This window comes from Heloderma suspectum, chromosome 2 (genome assembly GCF_057233095.1).
Source record: "Heloderma suspectum isolate Gila_16-S chromosome 2, 16-S_ref, whole genome shotgun sequence".
Classification (NCBI taxonomy): Eukaryota; Metazoa; Chordata; class Lepidosauria; order Squamata; family Helodermatidae; genus Heloderma; species Heloderma suspectum.
In genome coordinates, this window is record NC_139459.1 from 404,445,529 (window position 1) to 404,461,387 (window position 15,859).

Below are 15,859 nucleotides of genomic sequence, written 5' to 3' on the forward strand. Positions count from 1 at the left end.
TTGGACAAATTCCTGGAGGAAAAAGCTATCAATGGCTACTAGTCCTGATGGCTATGTGCTACCTCCAGTACCTGAGGCAGTGAGCCTCTGTGCATCTGTTGCTGGGGAACATGGATGGGAGTGTGCTGTTGCACTCATGCCCTGCTTGTGGATTCCTGGCTGACAGTTGGTTGGCCACTGTGTGAACAGAATGCTGGACTAGATGGACCCTTGGTTTCATAGAATCATGGAATAGTAGGGTTGGAAGGGGCCTACAAGACCATCAAGTCCAACCCCCTGCTCAGTGCAGGAATCCAAGTCAGAGCATCCCCGACAGATGGCTGTCCAGCCTCGCCTTGAATGCCTCCAGTGTGGGAGAGCCCACTACCTTCTTTATGTTGGGATGGCCTGTGTTTGAGACAGGCATGGATTGAGGGGTGAAAGTCTTCAGGAATGCCATGAAATGTTCAAAGCACTTCTAGTGAAGTGATCTAGTCCTATTGCAAGGAAGAGCACAGGTGGGATTTTGTTATTTCAGAGGTTATTTTCACCCCTTTTAAATGAAAATAATCAAATGTATATACAGATAACCTATTTGCAAAAGTGGCATTTTGAATCCATGTGAGGTGCCGTAATTAATGCCCCAGAAAAATGCCCAGAAACAAATGCCCCAGAAAAAAAGAATTCATTGATTCCATTACTACCTCACTGCCTTCCTCTGAATTGCTTGATGTGTTTCTAATAGAATAACTGCTTTTAAAAATCATGTTTACCTCAAGGTGATAAAGAGATAACAGAGAGATGGATGAAAACAATTACCACAAGGGCCTGAACAATCGCATTTTACTGAGAGGAGATAAAAACCAAGCACCATGGCCATATTATTACTGTAACTGCCTACAGTTTGCCCATTGTGAAATAAACAGATCATGAAATGAGGGAAGAAATTTTAAAACACACATTTGTTGTTGTTCAGTCATTCAGCCGTGTCCGACTCTTCGTGACCCCATGGACCACAGCACGCCAGGCCTTCCTGTCCTGCGCTCTCTCCCGGAGCATGCTCAAGTTCATATTCATTGCATCGGTGATGCTATCCAGCCATCTCATCCTCTGCCGTCCCCTTCTCCTTTTGCCTTCAGTCTTTCCCAGCATCAGGGTCTTTTCCAGAGAGTTTTCTCTTCGCATTAGGTGGCCAAAATATTTGAGCTTCAGCTTCAGTATCTGTCCTTCCAATGAGCACTCAGATAGAAGGTGGTTAAAGCGATTACAGCCCAGGCTGCCGGACTTAACTATAAATTATTCCTTATTAATTAATCGTGATTTAGATGGAGATTCAAATTCTCTGGAATTTGTTGTAAGGCTGATTTCAGCTTCAGTGTGAATAAAGTGCTGTTAATATTTTAATGATAGTCTGCTGGTTTGCCAATCTTTTGTGCACGCATCTACTCGCCTTTCATAGCATCCTCCAGATTTACTGACAGCTCAGGCTTAGACATGGGGTTGAAATCTCATAACTCCAGGTGGGGGTCGATTCAGCAGGGCTCTTCTTATGTCCCTATGTCTGCCTTCTTTAGAAGAGGCCCCCACCAGCCTCTCAGCAGGACTTCTTGTTCCCTGCCTGGGTTCTTTGGAAGTAAAAGCAGGGTGTGAGAACGGCCACGGGGAGGCTAAACCCACCTGCCTCCCAGGAAGAACTTCACGGCAAGGGGAGTCCCACTTGGCCCCATCCATCAGCCAGAGAAGGAGCAGCTGCCAGGAGGTTGTTTCCCCCCTTCCCTGCCGGAAAGAACACCTACAAGAACTTTGAAACTAGGAAGTGGTGCCCGCGTTTTGCATTTTTCCTCCTCTCTCTCAATCCCTTTTCCTTTCGCCCTGTGTCTTTTAGATTGTCACCCTTTTGCAAGGAATGCCTTATTTCTTATCTTTGTAAGAGGCTCTGGGAGCCTCTTTTGGCCAGAGAGTGGGGTAAAAATGCTGCAGATAAATAAATAATAAATATATCTCTAAATCCTTCTATTGACAGATGCTGTGTGCCCATTTTTGCCGTTTGCCCAGCAGAGCAAAGTCAGCGACTCATTTCCCCGCTGCCAGAAGCCTCCATCGGCCTTGCTGCGGTGTCCCGAAGTTCCCCGCCCCGCCCGGCCCCCATCTTCTCATGCGCACACGCGAGCCAGGCGAGGAGCGCTTCTGGCTGTCGGAATTGCTCAGAGCCAAAATCCAGCCGCTCCTCCTCGGCAACAGGTGACAGGGGCGCGCAGAGGAGCCTCATTGGCTGGCTGGGAGAGACAGCTCCAGGAGAGGCGAGCTGGGGACGGGGCTCGGCATCTGGCGCTCAGAAGTTGCGCCGGGGCAGGCAGGGTAGGGATATGGGCCCGGGACGATGCGGCTGGGAGCTGGGGGGCTTGGCTTTGCTTTGGGCGGCGGCGGCGGCGGCGGCGGCGGCTCAAGGTACAGATGTCTGTGTGTCTCCTATACGTTGCCTGCTGATGGAGTGTGTACGTGTGTTTGGGGGTGGGGGCACATTGCTGGGGGGGGGGTAATTGCTCGTCTCTAGTTAGACACAGGATCACCTTTTCCACCCTGTGCCCCATTTTTGCTGTGGGCCGAATTTGCCGGCCCCTGGCACGTGGCTGACAAGCCTTGACACCTCTTTTCTCTTGGCAGAGTTCCTAGACTTTGAACATCTGCCAGGCAGGCAGAAATCCAACCAGTGCAGCTTTCCAGGGACTGGGCATGGCCAGGCTGAATGTCGACCCGGCCACTTATATTGCTCTGCATAAGTCAACGAAAACTAGCGGCAGAACTGCTTTGGGTTCCTTGAGTTCACTAGCGCTAAGATGAATATTTCAGGCAAATTTGAAATAGATGCATACATACATACATAATCTGCTTTGACTTTTTCCAGTTTCGAGCACTTCCCAGTTTCACTTTTGCAATTAAACTTCGGGAGGGATACCTACTGAACGTCTTGACACTTGCTGTTGTCATTTTAATGTCGTTATTTAAAGTAGCAATTTGATGGTTTCAGGATTTTTACACCTTGCTTCCCTCGCCTCATATTCCTAAATCCAAGAGCATCCATAATTGGGAATGCTGGGAAGGGGGTGAGTGCAGATTGTATTAGGATAGTGTAATTTAAAATCCCAATGCCTCCACCATTTTTACATGAAGTTTGAACACTCTGCTTTCACACTGAGGGACACAGCCTGAGAAAATCTCCCCGCTCTCAATCACTGTTACACTCACTGAATGCTCTTTTCTCCTGCTATTATGAAGATGATTTACATTTATGTCCCACCTGTACCTCCAAGGAGCCCAAGGCAGCATACATGATCCTCCTCCGCTCCATTTATTCTCACAACAACCCTGTAAAGTAGGGTAGGCTGAGAATCAGTGATTTGTCCCAGTCACTTAGCGAGCTTCATAGCCGAGTAAGGACTAGAACACGGGTCTCTAAACACTACACCACACTGCTATACAAACTAACTGTAACAATTTCCTTTTTAATAATATTATTATGAAATATTATATTATGAATTATTATAATATTATTAATTATTGTTACTATTATTTTAAAATGCACATTGAATAGAAATATTTCCTGTTACTATAACAGCTGCAGCTCAAAACACACTCCACACCATTTACCAGTTTGGGGCACTGGTGTTTTGTGTTTACAGCCTGCTGTTGTTCTTTGTACTGTTTTTATTACTGTATTGGTTCTTACAATATGAGTTTTATTGTTGTATGCCACCTTGGGAGGGCTCTTGCTCTGAAAGGCAGCCAAGAAACATTATAAATACATAAATACAGTCAGTCAGAAAAGAATCCACTTTAGTCACAGCCTGCCTCTGGTCACATGATTTGAAAGCAGAAAGCGTAGTTTTGTTCCTGTTTATAGATACACTAGTTTGGGCGGGGCTGGGGGAGACTCATGGCCCTCCAGATATTGTTGGACTGCAACTCCCATCAGTCTCATCCAGTATTTGCCCATGTGAAGGATGATGGGAGTTGTAGTCCAACAACATTTGGAGTTTCGCAGTTTGCCCACCCCTGTTGTTGTTGTTGTTGTTCAGTCGTTCAGTCGTGTCCGACTCTTCGTGACCCCATGGACCATAGCACGCCAGGCCTTCCTGTCCTGCGCTCTCTCCTGGAGCGTGCTCAAGTCCATATTCATTGCATCAGTGATGCTATCTAGCCATCTCATCCTCTGCCGTCCCCTTCTCCTTTTGCCCTCAGTCTTTCCCAGCATCAGGGTCTTTTCCAGAGAGTTTTCCCTGTACTAGGCAGGAAAAAAACCAAATTTGTCTTGCATAATATGTTCTCATTCTTAAAGAATTCAAAATGAACTTCACTGGCTGAAGGATGTGTAAGATGTGCGCCGGAGGGTGCCTTTATCTCGTGTGCAGGTATTTCCATGCACAGAAATCAAAGATATCCACCCCCCCGCCCCCTGCAAAAAACCAAACCCTTAGATATTTAATCCCTGCAGACTTGGGGGAGGGGGGGAGGATTTGAAAATGCAAAGGAGGAAGCAAAGATCATTCAATGGTTTGCTAGAGACAGAAAACAGGGACTGCTCTTGTTCAAGAGGGACAGTTGGAGGGTATGAAATTCCTGCACATATGCACACACTGATAGGCCTGTACTGAAATTTCAGTTTTTATATATTGAAGAGCCAGGCTGTGCATCCTGGAAAACAAAACTTTTAACAGATTTTTAAAAAATGGTGCATCCACCTTTCCTTGGTTGAGAGGTGGGGAAGGGAAGCCTGGTCACAGCATCTGCTAATTCATTTCAATGTAATTCATTTAAACTTGTGCTCATTTAAGATTTCCTGATGAGTTATCACTGAGACCAGGTTTCTGAAATATGCACGTACATTTAAAGCCACCTGCCCAGACAGCTTCCTCGGTCTAGATGCCAGTGTTCCATTGGACTGGACAGCAAAACTACAAAGGCTCCTTAAAGTGTAAAGGCTCCTTAAGCAGTGGGGGTCATCTACCCACCCTGTGTTGCCGGAGCTTTGTGGATAATCTACTTCCCCTCCCTAGGCATGGCGTAGAATAATACGAATGGAATAATAGCTGAGCCATTATTCCAAGGAGCATAAATGGCAGCATGCCTCTCAGGATGGGATGAGATGTATATGATTGTGCACAAGGGTGAGGATAGAGCTCTGATTATTGTTGCTATTATTATTCTCTCTCCCTTCCACCATTTTCTAGTGGATCCCGTACATCTGTTTTCCAAGGTGTTCTTTTGCCAAAGAGATTCCCCATTTTCTGGCCTGGCCCAAACTCTGGATGATGACCAACTGTTCTGGTTTGACTTTCCGGTAACCCTCTGGCACCCGCGCCTGCCCGAGTTCCAGCCCGAAGTGCAGAACCGGACGTCCCCAGATAAAATCATTAAGCTGAGAGATTTCTGCTACCAAATCCTGGATATCCTCACCAACTTTTCTGATACATATATCCAAATGCCCGAAGCAAAAGGTAAAGGTTTTCCTTGCCCTGTATGGAGGGAGTGGCCTACGGAAACCTATAGCAATGAAGAGGAATAGGAGGAGGAATAATAATAATAATAATAATAATAATAATAATGATGATGATGATGATGATGCAAATAATATGACCATCTTTGTGCTGTTCTAAAGGACTCAGAACATGTTATCCTTAAGTATTGTTAACAGAATGAGGGAGCATTCATAGAATAGTAGGGTTGGAAGGGGCCTATAAGACCATCAAGTCCAACCCCAAGTCCAAGGTTGTTTCTTTTAGAACGAGGTAGAGGGGCTAGGCTCTCCCCCACCCCGTTTTCAGTCGGAGGTCTGTTACCCAGTTCAAGACATCTTGCTTGATTAATCCTATGAGTTTTAATTGCTAGGTAAATTAAATCTGCATAAATTTGAAATGAAGACGCACACTCACTTTGCTTTTAGACGATGCATCAATGTTAACGCTTAACCCACATAAAGAAAACCATACCTCTTAGAAGTGGCACTCCATCCTGCGTGTGAGAAAGAAGGGGTGGGGTGAGGGGAGATGCCCCCTCAAAGATGCGAGGGGTGGGGTGAGGGGAGATGCCCCCTCAAAGGTGCGAGGGGTGGGGTGAGGGGAGATGCCCCCTCAAAGATGCGGTCTGCTTACTGCTGTTCTTGCAAGCACTTGTATCAAAACAGTTAGTGCTTGTTTTTGTTTTTTAATGTGTTGCCCGGCATATCCAGAGGCCTTTCTAGTCACCTGAAAAGTGCTTAATCCATCTAACCAATTTAACATAGTTCTTATATTCCATGATGCCATTTATATCCCATTTCCCCGCCCCCACAAGTTCAAAGTACATGGTTCTCACCCTGCTCCATTTTACCCTCACGACAGCCCTGTGGGGTAGGCTAGATAGCCAGAGTTTTCAGTCAATAAGAGGGGGCTTTGTGTTGAGTCCAACCATTGCTCTGCTCAGCTTGGCCTTCTCCCACCGTGGCCCCTCCAGATATGTTGGACTACAGCCCCATCATCCTTGGGCTGTTGGCCACCCTGGCTGGGGATGATGGAGTTTGTAGTCAAACACATCTGGAGGGCCCCAAATTGAGGGAGGCTGAACTAGCCCAATTTGATCCATTCTGACTAGCCTGTGGCTCTTATATTAATGCTCCCTGCGGACCCATTCAGCATGGTCTGTCTCAAGATCCTGGTTAGTTTGTTTTTAAATTGGTGATGCCAGGGACTGAGCCTTGGATCTTCCGTGTCCACTCCCTGCCAATACCTGTGGCCCCTCCACCCACTAACTTGCACGTCTGTAAAATAAGGGGAATCTTGCAGCGGTTCTTTTCAGGAGCACAAAAGCAGAACGGGATTTCAGAGCTGGAAAGGGGGCCGCATCGGCCTTCTAGTCCAAGCCCCCCTGCTCAATGCAGGAATCTCCTTAACAAATGAAAGGAACGGAGGAGGCCTCCTCTATGCCTGGTGTCTTTCCTTCCAAGGAATATTGTTGGCCCTCCAGAACTGCAGTAGAAATTCTCACCATGCACGGAACCAGAGAGCGCAGGACAGCCACAGGCTAGGGGGACGTTTTGTGCACTGGGCATGTCTCTGCTCGTTCGCTTTTCCTGCTAGAAGCGCTCCGCTTGCGTCATAGAGTGTCACAGTCCTGAATGCTGCTGATTTGGCGTCAGTGCCAATCACCTGACAGGGTCAAAAGGTTGTCCATATCTTTCTTAAAATATGGCTCCCAGAATTGGGCACAGTACTCCAGATGTGTGGCCCGACCAGCGCAGACTTTGAAGAGTGCTCCCATGTCTCCCCTTTAGACCAGAGAAGAGAAAATTAAGGGGAGACATGACAGCAGCGTTCAAGTATCTGTGCAGCTGCCCTGGAGAAGATGGAGCAAACTTAGTCGCTGTTGCTTCCAAGGGCAGGACTAGAACCAACCGGTCGAAATGGCAGGAAGCAGATTTTGGCAAAACATTACGAGAAACTTCGTAACAGTGAGAGCAGAAAACAACAGAATGACATTTAATAGGGATAAATGCCAAGTTCTGCACCTAGGAAAAAGAAACCAAATGCACAGTTACAAGATGGGGGAATACGTGGCTCAACAACACTACAAGCAAGAAGGATCTTGGAATTGTTGTCGATCACAAGCTGAAGATGAGCCAACACTGTGATGTGGCTGCAAAAAAGGCAAATGCTATTTTGGGCTGCATTCATAGAAGCATAGCTTCCAAATCCCGGGAAGTACTAGTTCCCCTCCACTCAGCACTGGTTAGGCCTCATCTGGAGTACTGTGTCCAGTTCTGGGCACCACACTTTAAGAAGGATGCAGACAAACTGGAGAGGGTTCAGAGGAGGGCAACAAAGATGATCAGGGGACTGGAAACAAAGCCCTACGAGGAGAGACTGAAAGAACTGGGCATGTTTAGCCTTGAGAAGAGAAGACTGAGGGGAGATATGATAGCGCTCTTCAAGTACCTGAAAGGTTGTCCCAGAGAGGAAGGCCAGGATCTCTTCTTGATCATCCCAGAGTGCAGAACACGGAATCATGGGCTCAAGTGACAGGAAGCCACATTCCAGCTGAACATCAGGAAAAACTTCCTGACCGTTAGAACAATACGACAATGGAACCAATGACCTAGGGAGGCGGTGGGCTCTCCCACGCTGGAAGCGTTCAAGACGAGGCTGGACAGCCACCTGTCAGGGATGCTCTGACTTGGATTCCTGCATTGAGCAGAGGGTTGGACTCGATGGCCTTGTAGGCCCCTTCCATCCCTACTATTCTATGATTCTGTGATTCTATGATTCTATTTGGCAGTGAAACAGACAGCCTCAGGAGGTGGTGGGCTCTCCTCCACTGGAGGTATTTCAGCAGAGGCTGGGTGGCAACCTGTCAGGGATGCTGTAGTTGTGTCCTACACTGCAGATCCTGCATTGAGCAGAGATTGGACTAGATGACCTCTGAGGACCCTCCAACTTTGTGATTCTATGAACAGAGTGAAATGTTGATCATACATCCTTGCAAATCCAAAACCCTTCAATTCTATTAAATTCTTCTTGGAGGAACTGTAGGACATATATCATTTATTTGTTTTAAAGGCATTTAAAATATCCTGCATCTTTCACAAACTTCCTGCATAACCTGCCGTCATATTTGTACTACCCCCCCATTAAAGAAATATTAAGTCAGTTAATCATCTGAGTTTTAATTAATTATTATTAGCACTGAAGACAATAAAGTTTGTTTTTTGGTTCCGCATGTACATGTCGTGGAAGGCCTCTTCTTAGAAGAGGGATTCGTGTGTGTGTGTGTGTGAGAGAGAGAGAGAGAGCGCCCACAAGCAGAGCTTCCCAAACCTTATGCCCTCCGGATGTGTTGGGCTACAACTCCCATTGTCCCCAGACAGCATGGCCATGGGAGTTGTAGTCCAGCACATCTGGAGGGCACCGCGTTAATCATTCTAACCAAACATCATACTTAGCTTTTCTAAATCCTTTGTGATCCTCTGAAGAGCGTACGGCGGCCTTGAAATGTTATTTCTTTTTCTTTTCCCTCCTTTGTTTGGGACTGAACCTTCTCCACGCAGCCCGCATGTTCAGCTTCTCTCCAACCTTCTTCGGAGAAAAGGAAACCCATATGATCTGCATGACAGTCTCAAGATCCCTCAAGCTGGTCCAGCGATCTTCATTCTGTGCGACATCTTTGGAGGGGCCAAAGGTGTGGGCTGCTCCTCAGGGGTCTCCCTTCTCCCCACAGGTATCCCTCAGGTGGAGGTCTTCACCCTCCAGCCCCTCCAGCTGGGCAAGGCCAACACCCTGGTCTGCTCCGTGACCAATGTCTTCCCACCGTCGGCTGCCATCTCCTGGGAGCATCACGAGCAGCCGGTGCAGCAGGGGGCGACCACCACTCAGATCTACCCCATCCAATTCCTGGACTTCCAGATCTTCTCGTACCTGCCGGTGACCCCCCAGGAGGGAGATGTCTACAGCTGCACCGTCCGGACCCCCCGGGACAAGTTCAGCAGCATGGCCTTCTGGGGTGAGCCACCGGCGCTCGCTTTCATCCTCGAGTGTCCCTCGGTCCCAATCCTCAAACTGACCTCTCCCCATTCCCACTTGTGTCTCCCCGCTGCAGTCCCGAAAGACCCCATCCCCTCAGAACTCCTGGAGGACATCCTGACCGGCATCGCTTTCGGAGTGGGCATCCTCCTCATGATCACGGGGTTCATTCTTATTGCCATGACCACCAGGCTCAGGAGTGCAGGTAGGTCCAGGTGCCCGGGTCATTTGGGGAAGGAGCAGAGCCCACAGAGTTTCGGAAGTGGGGAGAGGATGTCACAGTCCCAGGCAGGGTGGTGGTAAAAGACGACCAGGGTGTGGATGGACTTCGCACCAAGATCTCCGGGCCTGCTCACTCACTCGCCACCCCATTCTAGAGGCTGAAGGGTACAACAATCCACTGTTGAGTAGTAAACACAGAACACTGAATTTCCCTGCATTCAACCAGCCCCTGCATTTTCCCATCTGCTCATGCCAGCCCCATCCTGCCTGCTAATGCATGGCCAAAGCCATTTTCCGGATGGGTGTGGAGTTCCATTTCCCTGTCCCTAAAATATACTTCTGGGGTGCTCAGTGGGGTCACCCTTTTTCGCTGAAGGGTGATTCTATAACATGGAAAGAGGTCCTCACCCTCTCTCCACATCAATCTAGCTACTAGCTGAGGTGGGGGTTAGGGGTGAGGTTGTTTTCGCTTGTAGCTTGCCTTAACTTTCTTGACCTACCTAACAGCTGAAGCTATTTGCTATGTAAGCTCCTTTTAGCAAAGCACCAGCCACCTTCTTGTGGAACATTGTGTGTGTGTGGGGGGGGAGAATTGCATATGCTGATCAGGTGGCAGTGCAGGAGAGGTGGATGAATTCTTTGAGGCAGGGAGTGGACCAGATGGCCTCTGTGTTCATCAGACCTGCTAAGATCCTGTTACCTGCTCAGGCTAGGGTTCTGGCAGACCTCCAGGGAAAAGGAGCAACCTCCCTGTGGAGCAGCTACCTAGAACAGAGGTGGACAGAAGGTAGATCTCCAGATATTTGGAACTTCAACTCCCAGAAGCCTCTGCCACGATGGCCAATGGTCTGGAATGCTGGGTGTGGAAGTGCAAAACATCTGGATATCTGCTTTCTGCCCGCCCCTGACCTAGAAGGCAGGCCAGCCTTCCCCTACTGGATGCCCTACAGATGTGCTGGAGTGGCTGGGGGGTTATGGGGGCCATACTCCCAATGCATCTGCAGGGCGCACAGTTAGGGAAGGCTGATGTAGTCAAAACATTTGTCCATCCAGACCTGTATTGCCATCCAGCACCTCTCCAGGGTTTCAGGCAGGAATATTTCCAGCCCTACTGGAGATGCTGCCACGATCGAACCTGGCACCTGCTGCAGGCAAAGCAGGGGCTCTGCCACTGAGCCATGGCCCTTCCCGGGCCTTCATTCCATGGCCTGCTGGGGCTTCAGAAGCCAGTCTCAGCGGTGCCCAGACGACTTTGGGAAGCTGCGAGGGTGGGGGCAGGGCTGGGAATCGGGAGCTCCTGGGAGGCCGTCACCGCCAGCGCATTTATTTTGATCTCCTCTTCCTCAGACTGACCACAGCCAGTGTGACGAAGACCCCGACGAGAAGCAGCATCCTTTTCTCCTGCCCCTATACTCCCCCACCCACTCAACCCTACAGGGACTGCCCCTGGATGCTGGGAACCCCAGTTTGGTGGTGATGGTGGTGGGGTGTCATTCCATTTATAAGCAATGAGCTGTGGCAGGTTTCTTCCCACCACCCTCCCTGCCCGCAGTGGGCACAGCAAGCTGCTTTGGCCGTGCAGGGCCCCCTCACACACTCACTGCCCGTCCAAACCTCGCCACACAGTCCCTGCGCTCCCCCTCTCCCTGGCTGTGCCTCTCCTTCCACCCTCTCCCCTGTACCTGCTGGCTGCTCTGTAATGAGAGTGCCAAGCAGCAGTAGGGGAATGGGTTTGCTCATGAGAAGGACAGGACTGGAGAACAAAAGTCCAATCTGGTGCGATTCTGAAGTGAAGCAAGGCGGGTGTCAATCCCAGTGCTGACACCATAATCCGCCCACGCGACGTCCTCCCAGCCATGGATATTTTTCTACCTTTGGTTCAGAAATGCAGCCCCGGAAGGCAGGAGCATGGCTTGCTTCCAGATTTATTTTGTAAAAGGCATGGCTGCCATCCATAAAGGGGGGGGGGGGCTCATGTAGGGAAAGAACTCCACCTGGCCTGCTATTGTCCTTTTAACAGAAGTTTGATCTTCAGAGATCAGCAGGCAAAGCTTTTCCTGGACTTAAACATGATCTTAAAGGCACAGCTTTAACAAGGTTCAGACATTGGCGACCTTTGATAGCCCTTAAAACCTCTTTTACTATATCAAATACCTATATATAGGTAAAAACTGAAAGCCATTGTTCTGCTCCTTCATATGGAAATGTATCTGATTGCACTTCAGTGCCTGAGAGCAACCCGTGATTGCCATCTATACATACTTACCTGGGAGTAAGTCCCATTAAACTCAGTGGGACTTTCTTCTGAGTAGACATGCATGGGATTGTACTGTGGGTCTCCATTTTTCCTGAGGTCTTGTGGAGAATTGAAAGGATTGACAGGAACACAGAAAGGAGACTGGGTTGAGATTTTGAAGTATTTTAATTTTTATATTTTTTTTTTAATTAACCCTTGCTTTAAAAAATGCAAGGTGGGCTCTTAAAGAGGATTAAGATACCAGACACCGGCATGTGTACCTGAAGTCTCTTGGACAAGGTAGGCAAGAAATGTGAAATAGTGCTCAATGAATGAATATTTTTGTGGGAGGTTGGGTGGGGGAGAGACTCAGTTCCTCTTTGGTGCCTTAATCTGTGACATAACATTAAAAGTGCCTTATTTTCTGGGGCAGGGTGGGGGAAGAGGGTTTGCTACCTTTCTTTTCTGGCCCCCCTCCTGTGCCTTGAACAGCAGCCTAATTTCTGCATGAAATCCCAACCACAGAGGAGGAACCATTTTTTACAGTTAATCACATCAGAATGATTGTAGGTACTGGGGTGGAGTGATTGCTTCCCTGTGCAAGAATTTATTTGGCTGTGGAAACAGAGAGCTCCCTTCCACCTCTTTTTTTCCCCCACAGCTAATCATGGGATCCCCCCACTTGCATTGTGAAGTGGTATAGTCTTAGGGTAGGAGAGGACCGTACCACATGATTCTTTGGAATGTGAAACTCAGCTGTTTTTAATGACAGGGTTGAGCCTTAGACCTTGTGGTGAAGCAATAATAAAGTGGTGCTCACCCCACAGCTTGGACTGAGGGTGGTAGGGTGCTGGCAGGAGGACTGCCAGGTCAGCAAATGTAAACCCTTGGCAGAATGAATGCCCAGAATCCTCCTTTTTCACCTATTCCATTCTTTAAAAAAAATCAAGCTGCATTAATGACCCAGAGAGAAGAATTTATGTTTCCCTGCCCAATACAAGATTCTGTGTATCAGCTATGAGGATTTCTCCATATGGCAAAGGCTTGAGAGAGGGTCTCTCTTTCTCTGTTGCAATACTAGCTACCTGTTGCTTAAATGCATTACTAGTTTTCATTTGAGGATGTAAACCTATGTACCGCTTAACACTGCAAGTGGGGGCTGTTTCACGTTCCATCATGTGAGCCCTCATCTCCAGTTTGATGTGGTACAGTCCAGGCACAAGTTGCCCACCTCAGTGAGAACTCGGCTGATGTCTACAATGGGATCTGGGTTGGAGAAACGAATCCCAGACCATAATACCAGTATTTGATGAATAGAATAGAACAGAACAGAATAATAGGGTTGGAAGGGGCCTACAAGACCATCAAATCCAACCCGCTGGTCCATGCAGGAAGCCTGATTCCCAGGCAGTCTCCCATCCAAATACTAACCAGGGCTGATCCTGCTTAGCTTCCGAGATCAGGCACATCCCTCTCTGCAGAATTGCAGGATATTCAGCTGATGCAAGGGAAAGGTTTGCCAGTTTAATTCCTACCCAATTGGGTAGCTATTAAAGGCAAGTCCAAATAATGTAAGTTATGTATTTCGCAGGTTGGTTGAGGGGGTAAACACAATAGAGGCAGCAAAAATGGATGAGGCCGGAGGGGAGGGGAGGGGAGGGGTGGGGGAGGTTGTGGCTTTTAAAAAGGGAAGGGCTGGGAGCTGAAACTTGCAAAGAGGCCAGGCGTGGGGGGGGGGGGCTGTGTGGGCGCACATGAAGTTTTCTGATTGTTTTGCTGTACTTAAAGTGAAATCATTCCCATTCATTGACTTGAAATTTTATTTTAATGTTATTACTTGTTCATACTGGCAGAAACCAAATAAAATTATTTTTTTCGGAGGGTGCAAAAATCCAGCCGCTGTTTGTTCATTTGTGTTGGTTTTCTGCTGTTCTCTGTGGTGGGATCCCAAAAAGTCCCAGAAGATCTTAGGATCGCCCTACGGTTGCCGACTTTAGTTTCCGGCCCTCCTTCTGCCCTTATAAGCGACGCTGCATGGGTTCCAGAAATTAAACAGGAGCAGCTCTTCCAAGCATGGATGTGGAAAGGCTCACCTGTGGAATATCTGCCTAGTTTGCAAGGTTGAAATGTCCAGCCAGGAAAAAGAAAAATGGGAAACCCTGAGTCAGGAGTGGGAAAGCTTTTTCCCTGTCAGAGGATTGCACATGCCCTCTGGCTACTTTCTAGAGGTGGAGGTGGGTGGGACTTATTGTGGAAGAGCGGGCGTAGCTCTCATGCCCTTGGGATCAGCGCTGGCTCCAGGTTTTGGAGGGCTCTTGAGCAAGTTATCCTGCCATGGGCCCCTTCCCTCAGTGAGCCAGTGTTGCCAACTGCTCACGCTCTTCCTCCTCCTCTTTCTCATCGGGGCTCCCACTTGCTCGCTTGGCAAGCAGAGAGTCAGGGAGCAAACAGGCTGCAGCATGGGCCAGAGCGAGAGGCAATTGAAGCAGCAGGCTACACAGGTGACAAAAGATGAAATTCTCAGCACTAATAAATGGAAAGTGAATAAATCTCCAGGCCCAGATGATATCCATCGCAGAGCTCTCAAAGAAATACAAAATTGCTGATCTGCTAACAAAGATATGCAGCATGTCCCTGGAAAATGGCCAATTTAAGGCTGTAGCAGCCATATCGGGGGTCAGACTAAGTAGCCTCTTGCAGTCTCATGCTTCATGTTCTTGCTGAGCTCTTTCTCCCTCGAATATATTGTTGTAAGCTGACGAGACACAGGAATTCCTTGTCTTGTCAAAGGTCATACAATTGTATATCTTGTTCTCTGCTGTTCTCTTCTGTTCTCTGCTTATCACGGCTACCCTATAACCCAGTTCTTGTATTATAAACAATGGTGCTAGGAGAAGAAATGTTGAGGACTGCAACCCCACGCAGGAGAGAGAGGAGGAGCCGTTTCATATGTGTCACAATGTCTATAAAAGCAATGTGCTGATGTAAATCGGGGCTTCTGGCTCTTTGGAAATGATTCCAGCCTTAAGCCTGCGCGTTAGATAAAGAATCTCTTTATCCTTCACTCCGTGGTCTCTCTGACTCTGGGTTCTGCAGCATAAATGGTGCCGTGACTCGGATGTGGCAGGCTCTGAGCCAGACAGGTGGCAGTTGCCTGCTCTTGATCGCCGCACCGGGAAGACGAGCTCGGCGCATGCCTCTCTTTCTTGGCACCACCGACCTTTTTGTCGAGTGAATGGGAGAAGGCCTGCACCGGGATCGCCCAAACGGCAGCGAGCGGCAAGAGAACCTTGGGAAGCGGAGGAAGGAACTTGAGCCCTGCCTGTATCGCAGCTGCAATTGCGTTGAAACCCACATTGGAAGCCTTCAGGAGAAAGGCAAGTATATGGGAAAAAGAGGGCCCCGCCTTTAGGGAGAAAGGCCACTGGGCAGAAAAAAAGAGGGCCCCGCCTCATGAAGAAGGTCAGTGTTGGTGGTATACGTATACAAAAGAACCTACTCCTTGCGGGTAGAAGGGGGGCCTGATCACACCCCCGAGTGGGCGCCAGTACCCAGCACGCCAGTACTCAGTAGGAAGCTGGGGAAGCCGCTTTCCGCTCTGGTAAAAAGTGGGGAAAGTGGGTGGCAGGGACATATGGATGCAGTGGAGAGAATGATGATTGTGTGAGTGGCTACTGCGGTTTCTGACGCATACCGTTGACCGTCCGGGTGCCCAGGCCAGTAGCAAAGTGCGTGGTGTGAAAAATCCTCTTGTGTCGGCCAGTGAGACCCCTTCCTCACTGACCAATTCCCCTTCCCTAATTGTGTCTGTCTTCAATTTAAGAGGGAGGCTATGGGTGGTGGGGGAAGCAAACCTTGCACCCCCTTGAGATGT

The 15,859-nt window shown here is 48.6% G+C and overlaps 1 protein-coding gene across 3 annotated transcripts in view; it reads left to right on the top strand.

The window, feature by feature from the left end:
• LOC146356713 (HLA class II histocompatibility antigen, DM alpha chain) overlaps positions 1-15,409 on the top strand; it is a 28,216-nt gene extending 12,807 nt beyond the window's left edge. The window contains exons 2-6 of one of the 3 annotated variants that reach the window (XM_084831932.1): positions 2,003-2,220; positions 5,208-5,474; positions 9,226-9,507; positions 9,604-9,732; positions 11,097-15,409. In XM_084831932.1, coding sequence (XP_084688058.1) covers positions 2,003-2,220; positions 5,208-5,474; positions 9,226-9,507; positions 9,604-9,732; positions 11,097-11,101 — 901 coding nt within the window. In that variant the 3' untranslated portion in view covers positions 11,102-15,409. Of the gene's footprint in view, positions 1-2,002; positions 2,221-2,259; positions 2,428-5,207; positions 5,475-9,225; positions 9,508-9,603 lie in introns of those variants that run through there. The other 2 variants (XM_084831934.1, XM_084831933.1) reach the window with 2 other exon arrangements.
• The last annotated feature ends 450 nt before the right edge of the window (positions 15,410-15,859 follow it).